The sequence below is a fragment of the Macrotis lagotis genome, chromosome X (genome assembly GCF_037893015.1).
Source record: "Macrotis lagotis isolate mMagLag1 chromosome X, bilby.v1.9.chrom.fasta, whole genome shotgun sequence".
Taxonomy (NCBI): domain Eukaryota; kingdom Metazoa; phylum Chordata; class Mammalia; order Peramelemorphia; family Peramelidae; genus Macrotis; species Macrotis lagotis.
Genome location: NC_133666.1, coordinates 646,963,375 through 646,987,205, shown reverse-complemented (window position 1 = coordinate 646,987,205; position 23,831 = coordinate 646,963,375). Strand labels below are relative to the sequence as shown.

General features: G+C 39.6%; 1 protein-coding gene across 7 annotated transcripts in view; it reads left to right on the top strand.

Annotated features, from left to right (window-relative positions):
- The window catches only part of DOT1L (DOT1 like histone lysine methyltransferase), a 116,762-nt gene that overhangs the window by 71,451 nt on the left and 21,480 nt on the right, over positions 1-23,831 (top strand). For 6 of the 7 annotated variants that reach the window (XM_074204628.1, XM_074204631.1, XM_074204633.1 and 3 more), the window contains 16 exons: positions 987-1,066; positions 4,700-4,768; positions 6,113-6,219; positions 6,957-6,998; positions 7,629-7,739; positions 8,170-8,404; positions 9,267-9,380; positions 10,442-10,533; positions 11,763-11,864; positions 12,670-12,807; positions 14,176-14,301; positions 16,009-16,493; positions 16,855-16,990; positions 18,920-19,066; positions 20,005-20,137; positions 22,949-23,571. In XM_074204628.1, coding sequence (XP_074060729.1) covers positions 987-1,066; positions 4,700-4,768; positions 6,113-6,219; positions 6,957-6,998; positions 7,629-7,739; positions 8,170-8,404; positions 9,267-9,380; positions 10,442-10,533; positions 11,763-11,864; positions 12,670-12,807; positions 14,176-14,301; positions 16,009-16,493; positions 16,855-16,990; positions 18,920-19,066; positions 20,005-20,137; positions 22,949-23,571 — 2,740 coding nt within the window. The remainder of the gene's footprint in view (positions 1-986; positions 1,067-4,699; positions 4,769-6,112; positions 6,220-6,956; positions 6,999-7,628; positions 7,740-8,169; positions 8,405-9,266; positions 9,381-10,441; positions 10,534-11,762; positions 11,865-12,669; positions 12,808-14,175; positions 14,302-16,008; positions 16,494-16,854; positions 16,991-18,919; positions 19,067-20,004; positions 20,138-22,948; positions 23,572-23,831) is intronic. The other variant, XM_074204632.1, reaches the window with a different exon arrangement.

Here is a 23,831-nt window from a genome sequence, read left to right as displayed (position 1 = left end):
CATTTTTTTCCTTTTGCAAACTTCAAAAAATACTTTCTTTGCAGACTCCCAGCCATCTGAGGCTCATGGGGTTAATATATAAGATGGTGTTGCCATCTTTTCTCTTGTCAGTAGAGTTAGTGTCATTTCTCCCTTGCATTCCTTTACCCAGTTTTCATTGGTTATTATTTATGATTGAAATCATTTTTTGTTTTTATTTTTTTATTTTTTATTTTTTTTAATTTTTGCAAGGCAATGGGGTTAAGTGGCTTGCCCAAGGTCACACAGCTAGGTAATTATTAAGTGTCTGAGCCTAGATTTGAACTCGGGTCCTCCTGACCCCAGGGCTGGTGCTCTCTTCACTGTGCCACCTAGTTGCCCCTGTGCCACCTAGCTGCCCCTTGAACTCATTTTCAAACAGTTAATCGTAGATGGACTTAATGTTACCAATCGTTTTAATTTTTTCCCTTTTGGTTTACTGGTAGAGAAGTTGGCTTTTTTATATTCTTTAAATACTGTCTTAAGTTGACAGTTTAATATGTACATTCAAATATATATATTCATATATTCATATATATATATATATATATATATATATTGCCTTGAAAGGCCATTTTCAGAGTCTTATGGAATGTTCAAGGAGTCTAATTGGAGGTGATGCTTGACAGAGTTGTTTGAAATGTTTATTCTTAGGGTCTGAATAGATAATGATGTCATCCGATGGTAGTCTCCATTTGCAGGAATTAGATTCTAATGCTGCTTCTCATCTCAGCCATAGCTTTTCCTTGGCCAGTGTTTAAGAAATTGTGCTGGCTCTGTGAAAATGCCTGCATCTGGGGAACAGGCTGCTTCCTAAATTCTAATCTCAAAACATTGTTCTTTGCTTCCTTTTTTAAAAAAGATGTTAAATATGCAAGCTTTGTTTATAGGAATGAGAGACAGATATTGGAGAGGCTTTAACAAAGAATTTTACTTTCTATTCTTCTAACTGGAGTATTGTCTTGCAGTGTTATTTTTGTGAATAATTTTGCCTTTGGTCCTGAGGTGGATCACCAACTGAAGGAGCGATTTGCTAACATGAAGGAAGGTAAGGCTTTTTCTTTCACCATGGTTTTTTTCCTGAGCTCCCTCTTGTGCCCTCCTCCCCTCCTCTTTTTCTCAAAACAAACCCAAACAAGGCCTTAAAATGGGGGGGGGGGTGCTTCTTATATGTTAAGGAATATGGAACTTCTTTGTATTTATCAAAGCTTGTGTCTTTTTCTATTGTTGTTTCACAAAAAATGATTTGTGAAGGTGCTTTTTAAATAGAGTTAGTACATTTTCCATAAGTAACTTGGTTAAACAACATTATGTCACTAATCATCATAAATACAGTGTTATGTTTAAATATAAAGTTTATTAGAACTTTCGTTTTCCAAGTATCTTGCGATCTTGTTTCTGAATCTGACATACTTCTATTTGATTGTCAGTCTGGAGTTCCTAACTTGTTGTTGTTTTTTTTTTTTTTACTAATCAGAATAACTTGTATATATTTTCCAGAATATTTTTTTGTGAATTCTTAAATTGGTAGAATGCTCAAATCCCAGGAATTTAGGGGATTTCTGGACTCTTGTGGAAGTATTATGGGCCCCTTATAATTCTTAAGTTGATTGGAGTTTTCCATGACAATTAGAGGCTTACTACTATTCTGTATAATCTGACCTATTTTTGACCACCACTCATTGCAATCTTTACTGGTAGCAAGGAGTATTCTTTTCACCAAAGCAATGTCATTCCCTTGTCCTTCTTAATATATGGGAATTCATCAGTAAGGAAGAGTTGTTGTTCATGTCCTTGTCTCTTTTGAAAGAGAGTATTGGACCCTGAACAAGTTCAGAGCGTTGCAGTATGTAGAATCCACAGACTTCAGCATAAACTTCAGCTTTGCTTTTGAATATTCAGCATGCCTTATTTATAAAATGAGGCACATGGAACTAGAGTACTGCCTTTTCCCTCTAAATTCATGAGCCCTATATATTGGAGTCAGGCCTCATTCAGAAGGGGATATGCAGCATCCATTTGATAATAGAAAAAAATTTAGTTAGAAAAATGCCCTTGGGTTTGAGGATAAGTCACAATATAATACACAGCAAGTCACTGACTTTTTATGGGCTACACTCCATCTACATTGAAATGTATAAAATCAGCTGGACTGCACAGGGAAAGAGAGTACTGTTGGATTAAATATGTGAATTTTTTTCCCTATTCCTGTTTCTCACTCTTCTCATGTTCTCCAGGGTGGTTTCAGAGTGGTGTGTAGATAGTGCTTGAAGGCCCCTGTTCAAGTCCTACCTCTTAAATACCCAGATATTCTGACCTTGTATCCCTGAGTCAGATAGATTATCACCAATGAGATCACATAACCCACCCCCTTTCTTCTTCCTTTCACAATTAGAGGGTGATGTTTTAAAAGAAAATTTTTTTTATTGATTTTTTTTTTATCTGAATTTCTCTGCAGAGCTGTATTGGTTACCTCTTTCTGACTTCTGTCCCTTGATGGCTTATGCCAGAACCTAACATTTTTCTTTGTACTCATGTAGAATTTACAAACCTGAGGTAGAAGTTTCCTTAGGGGGATGGTGTGAGGGAAGTTTCAGGTGACACTTGGCCTATATTTTCTTTTTGTACAATGTAAATCATCAATTTCTGTTGAGTTTTTTCTTCTTCCTCAAGAGAGAAAAGTTCATGAAATTAGTGAAGCCTCTCTACTTAGTTTACATATGATCTACTTTATACCTTTTACTCAAGTTAGTTTCTTTTATCTTAGGAAGCTGAATTTTCAGAAGCATGAGAATTTAGTTTGCTCATTAAAGAATTCATCTAATAACCTAATATTAACTTAACCCAAGTACAATATCCCTGAGTACCCCAAATCTCCTTTTCCATCCAATTCTTTTTTTTTTTTAGGTTTTTGCAAGGCTAATGGGGTTAAGTGGCTTGCCCAAGGCCACACGGCTAGATAATTATTAAGTGTCTGAGATCAGATTTGAACCCAGGTACTCCTGACTCCAGGGCCCGTGCTTTATCCACTGCACCACCTAGGCGCCCCCATCCAATTCTTAATGCCAAATTTTTCTAATAGTTGCTTTGTAGTAAAAATTACAAAGTTTTTAAACCTAAAAAACTCTTATGGACATTCTTCAGGTGATTCTTCCAGTCCGTTCTGTGGGGAACCAAGAAAAGGACATTGTTGTCAACCTTGACATACATATTAAATACGTGCAATTTATCAATAAAGTCCTTGCATTATATATTTCTTTCCATCAGAAGAAAATAGTCTTGTTTCTTCATAGTTGATGGGACATGACCTTTTCTCTGTTTGCTCTTACCATGGCATAGCTTTTTGCCACTGGAGCTTTGACTCCACATTTGTGTGGTAAGGTTGGTATATACCCTGAGGGTCCTAAACACAATTGTTATTTATTCTAGTAAGCTTGTAAGCTTCATTTTATTCCTCACTTGAAATCATGCTTGTAGCCTGAACATGATTTTTTTTCTTTTTTGTTTATTTTGCCCATTTACATGTAAAGATAGTTTTCAGCATATTTTTCTTAGACTTTGAGCTCCACTATTTACTCACTCCCTACCCCATCCCCAAGATAAAAAGTAATCTGATATAGATTAATATAGTTTGTATATGTACAATAATGTTATACACATTAGTCATGTTCTGCAAGAAGAGTGAGAACAAAAGGGGAAAAACACTAGGAAATAAGAAAAAAACATGAAAGAAATTTTTGAAGATGAAAATAGTATACTTTGATCTTCATTCAAACTCCAGTTTTATTTCTTTGGATTTGGATGGAATTTCCCATCAGAAGTCTTTTAGATTTATTTATCTTTGAGGGGCGGCTAGGTGGCGCAGTGGATAGAGCACGGGCCCTGGAGTCAGGAGTACCCGAGTTCAAATAAGGCCTCAAGACACTTAATAATTACCTAGATGTGTGGCCTTGGGCATTGCCTTGCCGAAAAAAAAAAACCCAAACAAACTTTAAAAAAAAAAGATTTATCTTTGATTATTGCTTTGCTGGAAAGAGCTAACTCTGTCATAGTTGCTCTTCATACAATGTCACTGTTACTATGTACAGTGTTCTCCTGTTTTTGCTCACTTCCCTCAACATCAGTTTATGTATAAGTTGAAATTTCCAGGTTTTGCTTTATTTGCCTGTTTACGATATCTTTTTTTAGCACCTCAGTATTCCATCACATTCCCATACCACATGTTAGTTCCCCAATTGATGAGCATTTCTCTTGATCCCTGTAAATCCCATCTACCCATTGTTTTTTGTTTGTTTTGGGGGTTTTTTTTGTTTCTTTAGTTTTTTGAAATGTGATGGGGTTAAGTGGCTTGCCCAAGACCACACAGATAGGTAATTATTAAGTGTCTGAGACCAGATTTGAACTCAGGTCCTCCTGACTCCAGGGCCAGTACTCTATCCACTGCTCCACCTAGCCGCCCTCATCCTACCCATTGTTCAGAGGAGAATGGGGTAGTGAAGGTGTGGCTTTGGAAGTGGTGGTAACTGTCTAGCTTGAATTATTTTGTATATCTTTTTTAGAAATAGATTTTTAATTTTTGCCAACCTATATCTTATTGAATTCTTGTGTTGCAACAATTCCTGTTTCTCCTCTTACAACTGTGTCACTGTATTTTGTGGTAATGATCTATCTCTTGTTTCAGGTGGTAGAATCGTGTCCTCCAAACCTTTTGCACCTCTAAACTTTAGAATAAACAGTAGAAACTTGAGTGGTAAGAGTCTCTTATTACATTATTAAGCTTTATTATATTATTGTTATCATTATATCATAATCCATTAGAAGGAGTTGTTTGGAGCAGCTAACAACACAGTAAAGAGGGATTGTACCTGCTGCAGAGAAGACTTGAGTTCAGATCTGGTACTTCTTAGCTCTGTAATCCCTAGGCAAGGCACCAGCTCTCTCTGTTTTCTCATCTGTACAATAGGGATAATAAAAACCCTATGCTGAGGGGTGCCTCTGAAGGCCATTTCTAATTTTTTTTTCTTTAGTTTTTGCAAGGCAATGGGGTTAAGTGGCTTGCCCAAGGCCACACAGCTAGGTAATTATTAAGTGTCTGAGGCTGGATTTGAACTCGGGTACTCCTGACTCCAGGGCCGGTACTCTAGCCACTGCGCCACCTAGCTGCCCCCCTTTCTAACTCTTAAAAGCTCTAAGTGCTAGCTGGTGTATTTTCAATTAATGGAGTTTTCAGGTGATCTCATTTTGGTGAGTATTTACAACCTACAGACTTAATTTTTGTATTTAGATTCCATACTATTAACAAAAGATAAAATGGGATTTCAAAAAATCAATGGAACTGCAACTCTGTAAAATCTTTCACTGATTGAAACTGAAGAGTTCAAGCCTTGGGTAGCCCCAGCATTGCTCATTGACTCAGGCCTCTTTTCTGATTTTCTGCCCTCCATTTAATCCACTCTCCCCTTCCCTATCATGAATGAACCATTATTCATGGTTTTAATCTCTGTACTAGATAATCTATTTGCAGGCCTTGCTTCAGAATTTTCTTCCCCTGATTTGTAAATCTAGATAGACAGATGTAAGCACTGTCCACTGTCGAGATTAAAACTAAAGGAGAGGCTGATGAAATCAGCCCCCCTGAGAGTCTGCAGGACTAGCAGGTTCTGCTCAACCAAACTCTTCTCATGAACCCTGGGAAACTGAGAAGAGCTTGGGTTTTTATCACATTCTTGTTTTTCTTTATATTTGTGAACTTGAGCTGGAGGAGAAAATGACTGCTGAGGGTACTACAAAGTTTAATGGATTGTTGGGTTGTTCCCCCCGCCCCCCCCACCTTTACTTTATTTCTATGGTGAGACTCTTAGATTAAAGTCACTGTCACTTTCCCAGATAGTAGACGTCAAGTATCTGAGGCTGCATTCTAACTCCTTTCCTCCTTTCTCCAAGACTGGTGTTCTTGTCCGCTGTATCACTCAGGTGCCCCCTTTCTGTCTTTAGTTGGTATGATTTCTGTTTTTCTGAGTGTGTTCATAGAAGGTAAAGTTTTAGCTTAAGGTCTAGATCTGATTGTAACTTACCAGTTCTTTATTTTCTTTAGATATTGGCACTATAATGAGAGTTGTGGAACTATCACCACTGAAAGGGTCGGTTTCATGGACTGGCAAGCCAGTTTCTTACTACCTGCATACTATTGATCGAACCATAGTAAGTATCCCACTGAGATGTGTTTGTGACATATTTGGCCTTTTCTCTCTCACTTGAGCAATTGGGAGTTCTTCATAGTCTGTCTCATTTGCACTCAACCTCCACCGCCCCCATGATAAGGACATGATCCTTACTGTGACAGTCAGAAATGCATTAGACTTGCTTATCAACAACAGTCATTCTCTTCTAAATACTAACAGACTGCCTGCTTGCTTTTCTTTCTTTCTCATTTATTTCATCCTTTCACTTATTTATCAGTGTTAAATGGCAAATTCATGCTTTTATTTAATCTTCAATGTAGTCTATGTTTTTGCCCTGTTCTTCATTTTTACCCTACTCTTAGTGATTTCCTTTGACTGACCTGCTTTGTGTCCCAGCTCTTTTTCTATTGGAGAGGTGAGACTTCAGTTAAATTTAACACACATTATTAGAAGTACTTTGTATTTCCAATTGTGAAGAACTGTAATCTCTGCCTTGAGGACCTTGTAGTCTAGGATATGTATGCCAATTCTTGAGAAAGCAAATGCTTACTCACCTAGAGGTGGTCACATAAGATTGTGAGGTAGTAGAGGAGAAAGGAGTTGTGGGGAGGGGTTTTTATTCAGTTGAGAATAGCCTCTTAGTTCAAAAAGCTAATTATGATTCCATATCACAGAATTAACTCCTTAATAGTGGGCAAATCTTGATTTGAGTAATTTGAGTACTTAACATAATCAACTTTTTTCTCCCTCTTTTAGCTTGAAAACTATTTTTCTAGTCTCAAAAATCCAAAACTCAGGGTAAGTTTTATTATCTTTTTTGCTTTTTGTTCTTTTTCTTCTGTTTAGTGGTAAACAGTTTTACTAGTTAAGATATGATATCTTTTACAAGCTTTTGAAAGCACAGAGTTGTATTTACATATTTGTTGTCACAAAGGGTATCTTCAGTTTACCAAAGTATTCATTTCTTTAAGATAGCAACAGTTTAGAAGCAGTTCACTAGTATTGACTGCAAAGTGGTGGATCACAGTGCTTTTCCATCCCTCCAGCCTTTTTACCCTGTTACCATACCCTCCTTGCATTGTTGAGCACTGTATTCTATCCTTCAGAAGCCCATTTTAAAAGAATACTGATAATTACGTGACCAAAGTCAAGTCACAGTGCCCCTGGCAACCTTCAATTACAAATATATTGTTGATTGTTGATACAAGTCCAGTTGCCAAAGAAGCATTGAACAGAGATGTCATTGTGGAGAAGTTCAGCTTCCTGCAAATTCAAGCCAAAAAAAATCTCATCAAATGGTTTAGAAAACCTTCCAAGAAAGCATGCTTGCCTGTGTGTCCTGGGGCCTTTGTGTGTCTGAGGTTGGAGGCAGTGGTATGTTCATGTTATGACTCTTTTGTGAACATTAGAATGGATGTTTCCTCCCAGGAGGAGCAGGAGGCGGCCCGCCGCCGCCAGCAGAGGGAAAGCAAGAGCAACACTACGACTCCGACAAAAGTCCAAGAAAGCAAGGGAGCTGTTGCCTTGGAGCCTCGAGGGGTAACTATCTGTCTTCCTCAGATCCACCTTAGATGCCTGTCCTCATTAACAAATACATCCTTATAGGCACAAATTGACAAGTGTCCTCCTTAGTTGGTTTTTAGTCAGTAGTTTTCACTGCAACTGAAGAGAGCACATTGATGTGCAGAGAAGCCTCAAGTCAGTAACCATGGGTGAAAGTGCAGCTTCCCCAAAAGAAGATAGTCAATAAACAACAAACTCTACTTGATGGAAACAGCAAGAATTGAAGTGTGAAGTTGGTGTTTAAAGGGACTATATTGGTTTTAAAATGTTTGGGAAGTTCTGATTTGATCTAGCCTCCCTTTTCTCTCTGCTTTATGACCATGATTTCTTTTACTTTTCTTCCTATTTGACACCCCCACCCCACCCCACCCCACCCCACCCACCTACCCCCTTTTTTAAAATAAAGGATTCTGGTGCTGAAGAAGATAAAAATGGGACAGCTCCTCTTAAAAAGCCATCTCCTTCCAAGCCTCGAAAAAAGAAATTAAACAAGAAAGGAAGGAAGATGGCAGGAAGAAAGCGTGGACGCCCTAAGAAAATGAGTGCTGCAAATCCAGAACGGAAAGCCAAGAAGACTCCCACTGCCCTGGAGCTTTTGCATGCTCAGACTGTGTCCCAGGCAGCTGCATCCTCTCCTCAGGGTAAGGGTCTTGGCATCATTGTCAGCATTTCCTAGGTGGCAGAACCATGAAAGACTTATTTGTGAGACAAGGGTGGACAGCGAAAAGAAGAAGGACCACTTTCCACTTGAAATATTTTTCAGCAAACAGTATCTGAAACAGTGCAATCAGAAAGACCTGTTGTACATGTTTTATTCTTGATGTTTTTAATCAACTCCCTGAATCAATGAAATTATGCTTCCTCTCCAGCTAAGGTGGGATATGGGGAAGAATAGGTAGGAGTACATGAGAGAGAAGAGAAGAGGGCTAAGCAGAGAGACCCATGAAATGTTAATCCTCCTAGTATATTGAAAGGAAATCTGAACATGAGAATCCTTTCTCTATTTAACCTCACTGCCACAGATTTCCTCCTGTGAAATGTTTTGTGCTTCTACTACATGTGAAGTTGACTTCATAATCATGGAAATATTGATGTTTATCACTTATTGTCATTTCTAGAAACTCTTATCGGTTAACACTACTCCTTTATTTTTCTTCAAAGAAGTAGGTAAAAGAGAATATCGATAACAAACTAGTATTTTGGTTAGAACACCATCTGGTTCTTTTTTATTGCTACTATTACTCTTAACTCTTCTATCATCCCTTTGATGATATCTCCTTCCCTCCTTCATTAGTTGTAGTGTAACATTATGTTATAACCAAGTTGAGAAGTCGTTATTTATCTGGATGCTTTGATTAGATTCACCTTCACATTTTTGAGCCAGGGAATAGGAAATTCATCCAAAATAATAAGACAGATGAAAAACCTCGTACAAGATTAAATTCAGCATTCTGACTCCAATTTTTTTTAACCTTTGAATATGTTGGTTTTATCTCTCCTTAGATGCATACAAGTCACCTCATAGTCCATATTATCAACTACCTCCTAAAGTACAACGGCATTCCTCCAACCAGCTATTGGCAACACCAACCCCACCTGCACTCCAGAAGCTGTTAGGTAACACCCCTACAGATGCTATAACAAAATGGATTTTCTTCCTTCATCTGGCCTGTGCCTTCTGGTGTTGATGTGACTCTGACTTCCTTGGGTTTTTCCTTTGAGTTGGAGTCCTAGGTGGTTTAAAGGATTGTTAACCAGAGCCCAGAATCTTCTGCTTTCAGGGCTCCAGAATCCTCAGAACAGGCTCAGTATGATTGTCATTGTATAGTCTTTTATTTTTTATTGTTTTTCTTTAGGTAACATACTAGCTCCCATCTGTTAGAACCACTCACAGTGGCTAAGGATTAATTAACATCTGCCCTTTGGCTCCAGCCCTGTCAGTCTGTATTATCCTCCTCCCTAAACCTGGACTCCTCTCTCTTGGGGCTTCCCAAATTCTCAGTTCCTTTCATCTATATGAAAATTTTCCAGTATCTGTTTTGTGAAAGGTAGCATACCTGTGCTGGTCCGTCTCATGTTTTCCTAGTTGTCATTTCATTACATGAAATACCATTATCAGGAAAGTTCTAATGGATGCCTCAGTTACCTGTTGGCTCTCTCTCCTAAAATATTTTTGTATAGCTGAGTTTCCTATCTCAGAAAAATGTTTCAGTGTTTTTTATTATGCCCATTCTCCCATCAAGTACTGACTAGGATGGAGCTAGCTGAATAGAGCCAATGCTTTAAAAAAAAAGTCTGTAAAGGCTTCTTAGGGCTAACAAGGGAAATTTAAAATTAGGTGATTAGAGTTTAAAAATTTGGAAAATATCTATTCTCTTGGTATCAACCTTTTGTTTGGATCTAGATCAAACCCAACCAAGATTAGGAAGCCCTGGAACTGAAGACAATATTCAGTTGCCCAGCTGATTTAGAATTAGGACACTTGGTTTTGAACCCCAACCTATCCCATTGTGATTGATCAAGTCACTTGCTTTGTCTATGCCTCTTGTCCCATTTGAAAAAAAAAGTTCACCCTAAATTTGTAGGAATTTGTGTTTTACAGTAGATGCTTACTTAATGAGTGCTTTCTTGGTTCAGTAGTTGCTTTATTTGAATGTACTTTCTATCTTCCTATGTAGAATCATTTAAGGTTCAGTACCTGCAGTTCCTTGCCTATATGAAAACCCCTCAGTACAAGGCCAACCTGCAGCAGATGGTGGAGCAGGAGAAGGTGAGAGTGGCAACATGGCCAGGATTGCCATATTGTCCTTAATGCAGCCCATTCTTGATAAAAGATTCCTGTTTAGTTTTCCTCTTATTGATCTTCCCAGGAATGCCAAAGTTTCATTCTGAGAGCCTGTCTTCCTGAATCTTCTTCCCTTCTGACTCATCCTGACTCCTTTGATTGTTTGTCACCATTTTTTAAATAATGCTGTTTGCATGGTTCATGTTTGTTTTTTTAGTTGAAAACATAATGTTGTATATAAAACCCTGAAGTGTATTCTGATTTATCAAATCCAAATCCAAATTTAATTTTCATTCAGAATTAAACATGAAATGTTTCTGCTTTGCTAATGTGTACTTAACTGTTTGTGTCTCTCCCTTAATGTCTGCCCCCAGCAGACAATCCCTTAAGTCAACTCAAGCCTTTTTTGGAGCTCATGAATAGACAACTGTTTTCCTTAAAAAGAGTGAAGTTATTATCTTTTTTTTTAATAGAGGAGCTTCTCTTATTGTTCTTTCATGCTTTTCATGGGTCAGTGATAATTCTTTTTAGGTTTTTGCAAGGCAAATGGGGTTAAGTGGCTTGCCCAAGGCCACACGGCTAGGTAATTATTAAGTGTCTGAGACTGCATTTGAACCCAGGTACTCCTGACTCCAGGGCCGGTGCTTTGTCCACTATGCCACCTAGCCACCCCCAGTGATAATTCTGATCTATTTCTTAAGAATTTAGACCTGGAGGGGCGGCTAGGTGGTGCAGTGGATAAAGCACCGGTCCTGGAGTCAGGAGTACCTGGGTTCAAATCCGATCTCAGACACTTAATAGTTACCTAGCCGTGTGGCCTTGGGCAAGCCACTTAACCCCATTTGCCTTGCAGAAACCTATGAATTTAGACCTGGTACCCAGCAACAGAGTTCCTAGCAATCAGGAGGCAGCCGTACCTGTACCAGTTCTGGTGCTGCATTCAGTTGGAGAGCTCTTGTATGGTGGTGGAGAGAAGCACCTTGAAGCTGCCCTTAGGGCTGCTCTAGTGTCACCTGATTTGGTTGCACAGCAGCAGGGCTGCCATTAGATAGAGACCCGACTTTTTCTCCTGTTGCAGGCTTTCTTGTAATTTACTTTCTCTCTTGTTTTGTCTGTTTCCTTCTCCTCAGCACTCCTGTCCTTTCTGATACCATGTTCTCTCTTGAGATGGGTTGTGACCCCTTCCTATTTCTTTGTTTTCCCTTTCCTTGCAGGAAAAGAACACTCAGTTGTTAGGTACTGCCCAGCAGTTGTTCAGTCACTGCCAGGCTCAGAAAGAGGAGATCAAGAGACTGTTTCAGCAGAAACTTGATGAGGTATGGGTACGCTTGGGTTGGAGTAGGCCTACCTGGAGGTCATTGTGTTGGCGTGATCATGGCACAGGACAAAGATGGCATTGCTGTTTCTTAATAGAAGGATGTCGGAGCTGGATTCTGTTTCCATAATAGCAAAGCTACTTCCTTCCCTTACCCTGCCCCTCTTTAGTTTTTGTGTGGGGCCTGCTGGTAGACCTGCCAGTTTGCTGTTAGGCTGCCTCTGGCTTGGCTGGAAAATTATTCCCATTCCTTAGATGTTATGTTCATGAACCCATTCATGGGAAAATGAGCCCATCACTTTGCCAAGTCAGTATGTGCCTGAGTAAACTTTTGCAAGTTGGCTTTTTGTGGTATCCCAGGAAGTCACCAAATGGCCAGAAGGTACAGAGGCAAATTAAGACTGGATAGCAAGAAGAACTTGGTTATTAATTAGCAGCTGTCCAGAAGCAGCAGAATTTTTAGCTTCTCTAAGTAGTAGTCCCTCATAGACCACTTGGTTCATTCTCAAGAGTTGGGTTGGCAGGGGTGGCTAGGTGGTGCAGTAGATAGAGCGCTTGCCCTGAAGTCAGGAGTACCCAGGTTCAAATCTGGCCCCAGATACAGTAATTACCTAGCTGTGTGGCCTTCAGCAAGCCACTTAACCCCATTGTCTAAAAGAGAAAGAAAAAAAAAGAATGGGTTGGTGTTGGTCAGTGTTGCTCTAGTTGAGTGAGGTGTTCTTTCAGGTCTTCCTTCCTCAGATTTCTTGTTTCTTTGAAAGTGCAGAAGGGTGATTCTTCATCATTACATACATATTTTCTTTCAGTTGGGAGTTAAGGCTCTGACCTACAATGATCTGATACAAGCTCAGAAAGAGATCTCTGCTCACAACCAGCAACTAAAAGAACAGACAAAGCAGCTAGAAAGTGATAATAGTGAACTCAGGAACCAAAGTTTGCAGCTGGTAAGGATATTTCTGTAACTCAAGACTTAAAGGATGCCATAATCCCAATTTTAAACATTTCAATGAAAGCAAATTAAGTAAAAATGAGGTCTTTTAAAAATTGATTCTTACGTTCAGCATTCCTTTAATTTAGAAAATTGGTTAGTATCATGATTTTCAAAGTTAAAGCATATTTAAATGATGAATTCTTTTGTTATGCCAATCACATTTGATATATTTCCTTAAAATTTTTAAAAAATTAAAACCTTCTTGACAGGTCAGATTTTCTTGAAGCAACAAGTAACATTACATTCTTGAAACCTTTAAAGCCATTTCCCAGATGATGAGTTCAGATTCTTTTACACCATAAAAAGGGTGTGTTCTTTTTATTTTTATCTTTTCTGCATGGGACTAGGTTATAAACCCAATAGTGGTATTGTGAGGGGTCAGAAGTTTCAGTTAAATATCTTTTGTCTCATCATCATATACTGTTTCCTGGCTACAGTGACCTTTTCACATTAACAAGAGTGTAATGTTTTCACACAGATCCTTTGGCATTGATATCTATTGGCTTGTATGGTCTGTGAAATGTGGGGAAGAATTGAGATGATGTATGTCCTCACAGACCTCAAGCCATCAATTCTTTTTAAACATTCTCTTCTCTGTCTTATCATGGAGTTATAGCTATTTTATTCAGGAGCTGATCATTTTGAAATGACTGATATATTGCTGCTTCTTTAATTATAATTCATTATCTTCACAAGAAACAACCAGGAAAAAAGCAAGAAAAAAGCAAAACTGACCAGAGGTTTCCCTTCACATCCAACAAATTGGTAAAGATGACTAAAGATGGAAGTAGTATGGGTATGATTGCAGAAAGACAAGTCCATATTCTAGAATTGCACTAGAATCTGTTAACTAATTCTACAGTGAAGTGATTCTGGTCTGTTTTTTTCCTAATGGGACTGTGCTACCTCATAATCTTCATTGCTTCCCTCTCTCTGAGCAGTTGCAAACCATTCCTTTAATATAATGCATTTCATAATGACTCGATTAGTTACTTTGACTAGTGTACCCAGGAAATAAGAAATACTCATCTTTTGTCTTCTACATGTTTTTCTTACCTCTTATCTGTACCTTGGCAGCCGCATCCATGTTATTTCTAGATATAATGACTAATTCATTGGGAAAAATTTTGATTTTTTTTTTCCCTAAAGTCTTTTAAATTATCTGTTTTAGTTTCATTTTAGCCATAGGTGTTTTATACTTTGTTGGCATTTTCTACTTGATTATGGTATATGTTCACATTTTAGAGGAGAAGAACAATACAAGGGAATTTTGTTGTCTCCTTTGTGTTCCTAGTAATCCTTTTCTAACTGTCCTTCTTAGCTTAAGGCTCGGTGTGAAGAGCTGAAGCTGGATTGGTCTACTCTCTCACTGGAAAATTTGCTGAAGGAGAAGCAGGCACTGAAGAATCAAATTTCGGAAAAACAAAAGCACTGTCTGGAGCTTCAGGTAGGCCCTTGTAACCAGGGTGGGAGTGTAGCCTTTCAGTCACATCTCAGGTGGCCTTAGGTGTCCAGAACTCATGATGTAGTCAGTTCAAGGGCTGGATTCTGGAGAATGTCAGGGACTTTTCCCAAGATCACAGAAGTGATATGCGTCTTAAGAATTAGGGTGTGAGGTCCAGTCCAGTGTTTTTTATTCTACTATAGGTTTAAAGTTCAAAGAAAGCCTGTAACAGAGAAGAACAAAATGAAATAGAGTATATATGTGTGTGAGAGCCTTCAGATAGCGATGTAGTTCCTTGAATAGTATTGGGTGACTCAGTGTGGTATTGGTAGCAGTCTCTCGTTTTCTGATACGGTTTGGCTGTGGAACAGTGAAGAAGTTGGATAAATAATTCCCTGAACATAGGCAGTAGTTGGAGTATGTATGGATGTCAGAATGAATTGATCTCTTGCTTCAGGTTTAACCTGGTATTGTGTGCATTTTATGTCCATAATCCTGATTACTCATCTCCAACCAGCCATCTGAAGCATATACCACTTGTTAAAGAGTGCTTAACGTACTTCTGGTTTTATTTCACAGAGCAAGTATTTCTGAATTTTTACCAGTGTTAATAAATGTCTCATTTATTACGGGACCATTTACTTGGCCTTTTTTTCTAATTTAGATTTTCTTTTTGGTAAGAAAAGTAGGATAGTTTATCCCCATATATCTTTGAACACTGTTGCAGTCTGAAAGTTGCTTTGTCTAATCTGACTTACTGGCTTTTCATAGTTCTGTCTTTTGGATGGGTGGGGAGCAGGTGGGCAGATGGGTGGAATCCAGCATGTTGGTCATCTTCCTGTGGACTGACTTCCTGGCATTTTGTATTAGAAAACTGTTAAGCTCCTCATAGTGTTTGAAATGGATTTGAAAGCAATGTATGTTCTCTGTTTTGCTTGCATCTGGTTTTATTGTGGTTACAAATTTAAGCCTTTTTTAGTGATCATGTTTTAAAACATGCTTTTGAGATATGAAGTTTCTGTTTAATTATGAATTTGGAAGACTTTTCCTTAGTATCTTTTTGCCCTAAAGGGAGCTGGAGCATAGTGTAACTGGAGCACTGTATTTGCTGTTGGGAAGACCCAAGCTTTGAAGTCCATGTCAGCTGTTTGACTTTGGACCAAAAAATCCTCAGATTTCCCCATCTGTCAAAAATGGATTATTATGGATGGACTCTTGGGAGGATCAAATGAAATATCAGACAGAAACATTTCAAATTGTGGAATGCTATGTAAAAACAATTTCTCTAGCCAGGTGATGTCAAGGGAGGGAGAGACATAATACTACAACTTAGAACTCTCCAATTTATAACATTTTAAATGGACTTTTTATTTTTGCTTTCTATTGTATTCATTTTTATTCTTGAGATAAGCAAACATTGATAAAATGACTGAAACTTACTTGACTTGAAAGAAATGGAATATTTTCAAAGCAAACATTTTTCAAACTGTAATGTCTTTTTTTAAGTTTTCCTGTGCCTTTTCTCTTACATTGGGGTATGCCCTGTGGACTGGACAGCATAGCAAATCTTCTTTTATTTCGATTCCTCAATAAGGTGGCTTTGCCCTAGAAGCTGCTACATAGAATTGTCTTGGGGCAGGTGGGAGGGGAAACCTGGTCTTCTGGGCACTGCCTTTCATTGTGTCTCCCTTGATCCTCTCTGTTGTAAAGATCAGCATTGTGGAGCTTGAGAAAAGCCAAAGGCAGCAGGAACTACTGCAGCTGAAATCCTACGCACCAACTGATGAGGCCCTGTCCGTCCACCTGCGGAGTAAAAGCAGCTTCAGCCGCGAGCTGGAGACTGACCCTGCCAGGTTCCAGCTGGAGCTCGAATGCTCCAAGTTGTCTTTGCCCCACGTCAGTAGCATGAGCCCCGAACTCTCTATGAATGGCCATGCTGCCAACTATGAGATTCATAATATGCTTAGCCGACCTTCTTCCAAACAAAACACTCCACAGTATCTGACCTCTCACCTGGACCAAGAAATAGTTCCTTGTACCCCCATTCATAACAACAGACAGAAGGCAGACAAACTGTCCAGCTTGTCCTTACCTGATTACACCAGGTATTCCCCCGCTAAGTTAGCCCTAAGGAGACACTTGAATCAGGATCATGTAGTCCATGGAAAAGCTACAACTAATGAAATACACCACAGGTGAGCAAAAAATGTGTGTTTTGGGTTGTCAGTGAGAAACAGAAAAGGGGAAGCAAAGCATGGTGATTTAGGCTCCCTTGTATGTGTTGCTGAGCATCATTGGTAGACATCCCCCTGTTTCCTTGCACACCTGCTCTGAGCTGGCCACTCTGCTGGACCTTGGGATCCTCAGAGCAAGCATAACCCCCAGTCACCAGGGGTTCCCATTCTTCTGGAGTCCAGTGTAATACAATTTGCCGGGGAACTTAACAAGCAGTTAACCAAGGAGGACCTAGGGAGGGAGGGTGCTCAGGCTCAGGATGGGCCTCATGTAGGAGGGGGCACTCGAACTGGACGTGAACTTGGTGCCTCTTCATTCCAGAGTTGAACATGCAAAAGAGAACGGCCTGACATATCAGAGTCCTGCTATGTCAAATGGCCTAAAGCTGAGCCCTCAGGAAACTCGGCCTTCTTCCCCCTCCGCCTTACAGATTGCAGGAGAGAAGAGCAGTGACAAGGTGAGGATCTTTGAAAAGATGAATGGATGTCAGCTCAGGATAGCTCATGGCTTCTAACAGAATGTTCTCCGTTGCTGAGGCTAGGGTTCCATTTTGCTGGAGGAATAGTGCCCTTTGCTGCTGAGTGTCTGCCTGTCTGGTTTGCTTTTATTCCCAATAAAATTTTGGTTTATAACATTTGTTTTTACATATTGTTCCCTTATAAAGAATAAAAAAAAAAACCGGGGAAATAAAACTAATTCAAACATCCAAAACGTCTTCTTGTTTCACACCTGCTCCAAACTTCGGAGGTGTCTCTTCAAATATTTTTTAGGGTCCAACTTCGTCATTTATAATTTTGCATCTTTCAGTTGTGCTAATTTTGTTCTTGTTTTTTTTCCCCATTCACATTCTTCTAGTCATTGTGTGTGTGTGTGTATAATTTTGCTGATTTTGTTTACTTCTTTGCATCAGTCCACATTAATCTACCTATGCATCTTGTGTTTTCTTCACGTTCATTTCTTATGGTGCAGTGATACATACCACCATTTCTTTATCCTTTCCCTACTCTAAGGACATCTGCATTGTTTCCATTTCTTTGCTTCTATACAGGGATATGTGACTAGCATTTTAATTCCTGGATCAGAGCAGCATTATACCAACATTTTTTCCCTGAATAGTTGGACATATTGACAGCTCTTCCAGCAGCATATTAGTGGCCCCATCTTTCTATAGAGAGCTCTAACATGGATTATCCATAGCTTTTGTCATCTTTGCTATCTTGCTGGGAATGAAGTGAAACCTCAGACCTGTTTTGATTTGCATTTCTCTTGATGGTGATTTGGAGCTTTCTTTCATAGTTGGAATTCTTTTGAGAATGTCTTGTTCAGAGCTTTTGACCATTTATTTCTTGGGGAATGACTTTTTGTTTTATATTTGTGTGAGGTGCTTAGGTTGTAGATCCTTATCAGAGACCCAAATTTTGAATTCATTATGATTTATGAGAGAAAATGTTGATCTAAACCTAATTTCATTGAGATCATTTTCTAGTTTTCTTAGCAATTCTTATCAAATAGGTTTTTCCTAGACGATTTGTGTTTTCAGATTTATTACTCACAGGGTTATTAAGTTTTTGGATTCTTCCTCATATTGATTGTTTTGTATTTTTCTATATTTTTCAATTAGCACCTGATGGTGAAATCTACAGAAGAAAAAATTGAGGGAATTAATAGCTTCAGCAAAATACTAGGCTGTAAAGTAAACTCATAAGCACTGACAATACCTCAATTAAGTGATAAGAAAATACAGTAGAGAATATTAAAAATGGAAATTCAGTTCAGATTCACTACAAAATGTGTAAAAGATTTTGGAGTCAAACTAGCAAAGCACACTTAATTTTTTATAGCTATGATTACAACATGTTCCTTAAAGAAATAAACATTGAAGTAATAAGATGACAAGAATTCATTGCTCATGCTTGTCCTGTGCCAGTGCAATAATAATAAATACTACCTATAGACTTGATTCTTTTGATAATCAGTATCCCTACAGCAGTGATTCCCAAATCTCATGAGCCCTGTATATGCTCTTTTCAAAGTTATTGAGGACCTCAGATAACTTTTAGAGTGGATAAATATATTAATATTTACTATATTTGAAAGGAAAATGCTTTATTTTGATAAGTTTTGCTTTCTTTGACACTCTTCCCCTACAATGCAGATCCCAGATCACATATTTAACTTAAAGAATAATTTACAAATCTATGCATTAACAAAGAAAAATGAAAAAATGTAGGAATTGAGATGGAAAAAAGTCTTGCCTGCAGGCTTTTTATAAAATTGGTCATTAAAAGTGTAAGGCATTAGCCTGAGATTTAATGTTAGGATTCACCTTTAATGTTTTAGCAATTTTTTTTTTTACTGTATTTAAAGAAATCATTCTATATTACAGGTTTTAAAAGAGAGAGCCTATGCCAGCAATGGAGAAACAATCACCAGCCTACCTATCAGTATTCCTCTCAGCACAGTGCAGCCCAATAAGCTTCCCGTCAGTATCCCACTGGCCAGTGTAGTCTTGCCTAGCCGTGCAGAGAAAGTGGTGAGTAGGGGGCTGGGGGCCATTGCCAAGCTCTCATCTCTTGAGTCCAGATACTTCTAACCAGACCCTACTTTATCAATCTGTGGAAATCTTATAGGTATCTTCTTAGAAGAGCCCTCTCCTTGTGCTGAATGTGGAATCCAGTCTGTCCATCTACATTTCCTTGCCCTTTTAGGGTATAAAGGCCCTTTATCTTTCAGCTCCTTTGTACTGCGCCAATCTGCTCAAGGCTTCTTGTTGCTCTCTATCCCAGTGAGAGTCAGGCAACTTGAATTAATCTGAGACCATGATTTTTAGATTCACTCTTTCAACATCACTGGAAAATTATTACAAGGAGAGCTTATAGGAGAGAACTGGGTTTTCTGTTTTACAGAAGCCCTATTAATGAGTCAGATTTTCTGAGTCTGACTTGCCTGTCCTTTACTGTTAATTCACCAGACATAGGCATCATTTAAGTAACGGTAGAAGAATTTCTTGTGATTTTTATTTTAGGCATAAAAATAACTAAAATTTTAGCATCCATGTCACTAACTTAGCATGAGTCTTCAGGATATTCTTTGTTCTAAGTTTTGATTATATTTTATAGCAGACATATCCCTGTTTTTATGACTCATGACGTTGGCTAACATAAGAACTGAAATTGAATCACCCCCCAGCCCCGAAATTCTCTTCTTGTTGAAATATTGTTGACCTCAATTTCTTCTTTTGGTGGTGGGTATTGGAAGGGAAGACTGGATTGAAATGTTGTTTTGGGAAAAATTTTAGAGCCTTTAGAAATTATTCTAGCTTTATGATAGCCCTGACTCCTCTTGGTCAGGTCTTTGTTGTTAAACTCTTATTCTTTCAGATGTGTTGATTTAAACTTCTTTTGATAAATGCAAGTTTGACGATATGTATCATTTGGCCTCAATTACAAGATGTGTTCATTTCCACTGCAGAGGAACACACCTAGTCCAGTTCATCAGAATCGAGAGTCGACTTCAGCAACACTTGAAAAACAGTTTGGTGCTAATTCCCATAATGGTATGACCAGTGCTGTAGGAAACAAGTCGCTTGCTTTGGCTACCTCAGGTATGGTCATTCTACCTAGTAACACCTCAACTTCACTGTTGTCACTGAACCTAGGCTTAATCAAGGCCTTTACTTTTTAGTATCTTGTTTTCTAAGTGGATGGAATACTTCTGTTGAATTATGAGAGTTATCAATGTTTCTTTTGCATGCTCTTTATCTTTCACCTGCTAGAATTTCTGTTCCATTGTCAGCCTATTTCTCTCCATCTAGTGTTACTTAGACCTGGTTCCTCTATCCGTGTTTTTTCCAGTACTCTATATCGTGTGTGTGTGTGTGTGTGTGTGTGTATGTATGTGTTCTGTATCCCTCTTTTCTCCAGTACTATGTGTGTGTTTTCCATTTGCATGTCTGTCTCCCTCATTTTTTCACCTGCCTAATTCTCCTCTCCCCTTCCTCTCTCCCACCATTCTCTACCCCTCTTCCCTTCCCCCTTTCACTCTTGCCTTGTACTGCCTCTTCCAGTCCTTCTCATTTTGCATTAACCCTGCTCTGGAGTTTCAGTGCTTCTTGCAGACTCTTGATTCTTCATTCAGTGGACTTTCTCAGTCCAGATTCCAGTGAGTCTGACAGTACTTTCTTTTCCCTCCCTCTCTTCTGTTGCTTCAGTCTCTCTAGAGACTGCCACATCTCTTTCCAGGCTCAGCCCTCACACTGTGTACTCTCCTGCCCTCTGGACTCCCCTCCCTGGTCCTGTTGATGCTCTTCTCTTGCTAAGCCCTGACCCTCCCTTCCTGCCCCAACCTCCCCTGTGCCTTCTTACCGGCTGTTAGAGGGGGTTTCCCAGCCTTGCTGATATATTCGTTAGCCAGGTAGCCCTTTTATTCTTCCCTACTCAGATCCCTGTCTCATTCCCCACTGGGGCTATTCCAGTCCCTATTCTGGCCTCTACATCTATTACTCTGTAAAGATGTGTTCAGACTTATGAGAACTTCCTTCCCATGTCCTCAATGTCTGTTGGACATTTCCATCCAACCTCGGCAGTTGTACCACTAACCTTCACCTTTGTCCCTCATCCAGACAGACCTGTTTTTGTGAGCAGTCTTCCCTTCCTTCTGGGTCCTCAGGCTGGTTCCCTTCAGCCTTTGACTGCCTCCTTGCTGTTCTCCCCCCCCCCCCCCAGAGCACCCCATCTTCTGTCCCTTAGGTCTGGAGGACCTCTATCCTTTGCACCCTATTGGAATCTCCCTTCCCAACTGCTCTATATTAACTTTGTGGCATCTAATTTTACATGTACTTGTAGTTTCCACATGTTTTAAGATAATTTCCTTGTGAGTTAGGCTTGTTTGTCCTGGTGTGCTCAGTATTGAGAATAACTTGTGGCACCTAATAGGTATTTTGTATTGCTAACAGAAAAAATGCCAGCCTCACTTACAGCTTAATGCCATTCATTATTAATCTTTTGTCATAAGGGCAGAAAATAAGATTTAACCCAGAACAGTTTTTTTTAATTAATGAAACTGAGATTTAGAAAGATTTGCCTAAAATGAGGAAAGAACATTCAGTAGAAGGAGGTGCCTGAGCATCCTGTCTTTTTAGTTCCTTGTGCCCGTTGTCCTACCTGTGATCTCTCTGAACCTCAGCCCAGGGGGTGGGGGGGGAGATAGGGGATACTCCAATGGGGTGGGGGGCAGTCTTCTGGCTTCAGGGGTTGGTGGCTTTCATATGAAAACTTATACAATGATAATTCAGGATCATGAATTTCCTCCTTTGCTCCTAGAGTTCTGCCTCCAGATGTTTTCTTAGCCCCAAAAGGAAGGAATATGGGATTTGACATAGTCAACTGAATATTTTTCTGGCTTCCATAGTGGGTCGTAGAGTTCTGTCTGCAGTTCAATGACTGGGGAAGTTCTCCTTGACTGGATTAGAATATGGCCTGCACCCTAGGCACCTGCTTGTGTCTGAGATCCTGAGACCCTGGTGTTGAATAGGCCTACACAGTCCAGTTGGCTCACTCCAGTTGAAGCCAAGCCACTCAATGATCCTTTGTTGACACTTGATGACCTGTGGCTCTTCTCTTCCCTGTCCCTACAATTGGTTTATGGATTCCTTTTCCAGAGCAACAAATGTATTGGCTCTTTAAAACTGCCCAGGACAGAATTGGTCACTGATCTACAGGGATGGTCGCAGGTGATTTGGTTCATGGGTGTAGAACTAGACCTGGATTTCAATAGGATTTGGGACTCCCTTGTGAGGAAATTCCCTCTTCAGTGAGTCCTGCTCTTCTTTTGCAACTTGTTCTGACAAGAGTTTGCTAGGCTGGTCAGTCATTGTGTCAGTGACTCTTGATTTGCACATTACCAGCCTGCTGCCATATGAACACATGGCACACCCAAACCACTGGCCCTTAGGCCCAGAGCTGTATAGAAAGCCCTGGAGGCCAGAGGTTGTTCTGGAAACAGTCAGGTGCTCAAGTTTCTCATTTTTGTTTGTTTCTGAGTTTTTGCTGGTGACTTAAATTCTGGTTCTCAACTTCTTTGTGAAAAGGTGTCCGTTGCGCTTGTTATCACTCTAAGGTGTCTCACTCTTTTTTTTGACAGCAGCTTCTTTTGTAACCCTTTTAAGCCTATGGACTCATTCTCTGAACATTTCTCAATACATAAAGTAATACACTGGAATATAAAGGAAACCCATTCGATTGAAATAGTTATTAAACTATCTCCCAGCCACCTTAAGATCCCTTTTCTAAATCTACATCTAAGTCCTATGTTGAACTAGGTGGAATAAGGTCTGAAACTTGGGGTATAATAATGTATTTCAAAATGGTAGCAAAAAATTGTGGAATTTTGCCACGATAATCCATGTCTCCAACAGGTTTTTCTTATAGTGGTTCCTTGGCGGTCAATGGCACACTTTCCAGTAGCCCAGCCCATCTTAACCATGGCGCTGAGCAGGCAGCCCTAGATGATTCCTCCAATTCAGGGAGCCTCTTTAATTCAGTGGGTTCCCGGAGTTCTACGCCACAGCATCCTTCTTTACTCATGATGCAGTCCCGGACCTCCGGTCAGAACTCTCCAGCCCACCCACTTGCTGCCAGCCCCCGACTCAATGGAGCTTCCCAAAGCATGATGGGGATTTTGCAGTACTCGGATACTACAAAATTGTTTTCTGAAGGTAACATGGGGGATCTCCCACTAGATTCAGGCTTTTCAGATGCTGAAAATGAAGTCAAGAGAAGAATCCTCTTTGCAATCTCAACCAATACAGGAAACCTGAAGCAGTCTCCTTCCAACAAACACAGCCCTCTGACAGCTAGCATCCGCACAGACTGCGGTCAGGCTTGTGTGCAAGAGGGCAAGAAGAGGGGCAGGAGGAAGCGATCTTCCACGGGGAACCCCAGCGCCAACTCTGCAGTATCTCCCAAGCGCAAACCCTTGGCATCTGTGGCTGGCCTCTTCACCCAGTCTTCAGGCTCGCCCCTCAACATCAACTCTATGGTAAGAAACAGAGGCTTTGTTGTGGATTCATCTTTGTTGGAGGAAGGGATCATATCCTAGAGGCAGGGACTGCATCAGATACTTTCCTATCTTGTTTATAGCCAAAGACACTCACCCATTTTACAAGGATTTGGGTTTCTTCTAGTCTTAGGGCTGTAGAGTTGCAAAACTTTTTTCAAGTTTCTGACTCTAGCCTTTTGATCTTGGTATTATTTCTCACAGTCCTGAGCTTCCATTGTTTATCTGTTCTATGATCAGAA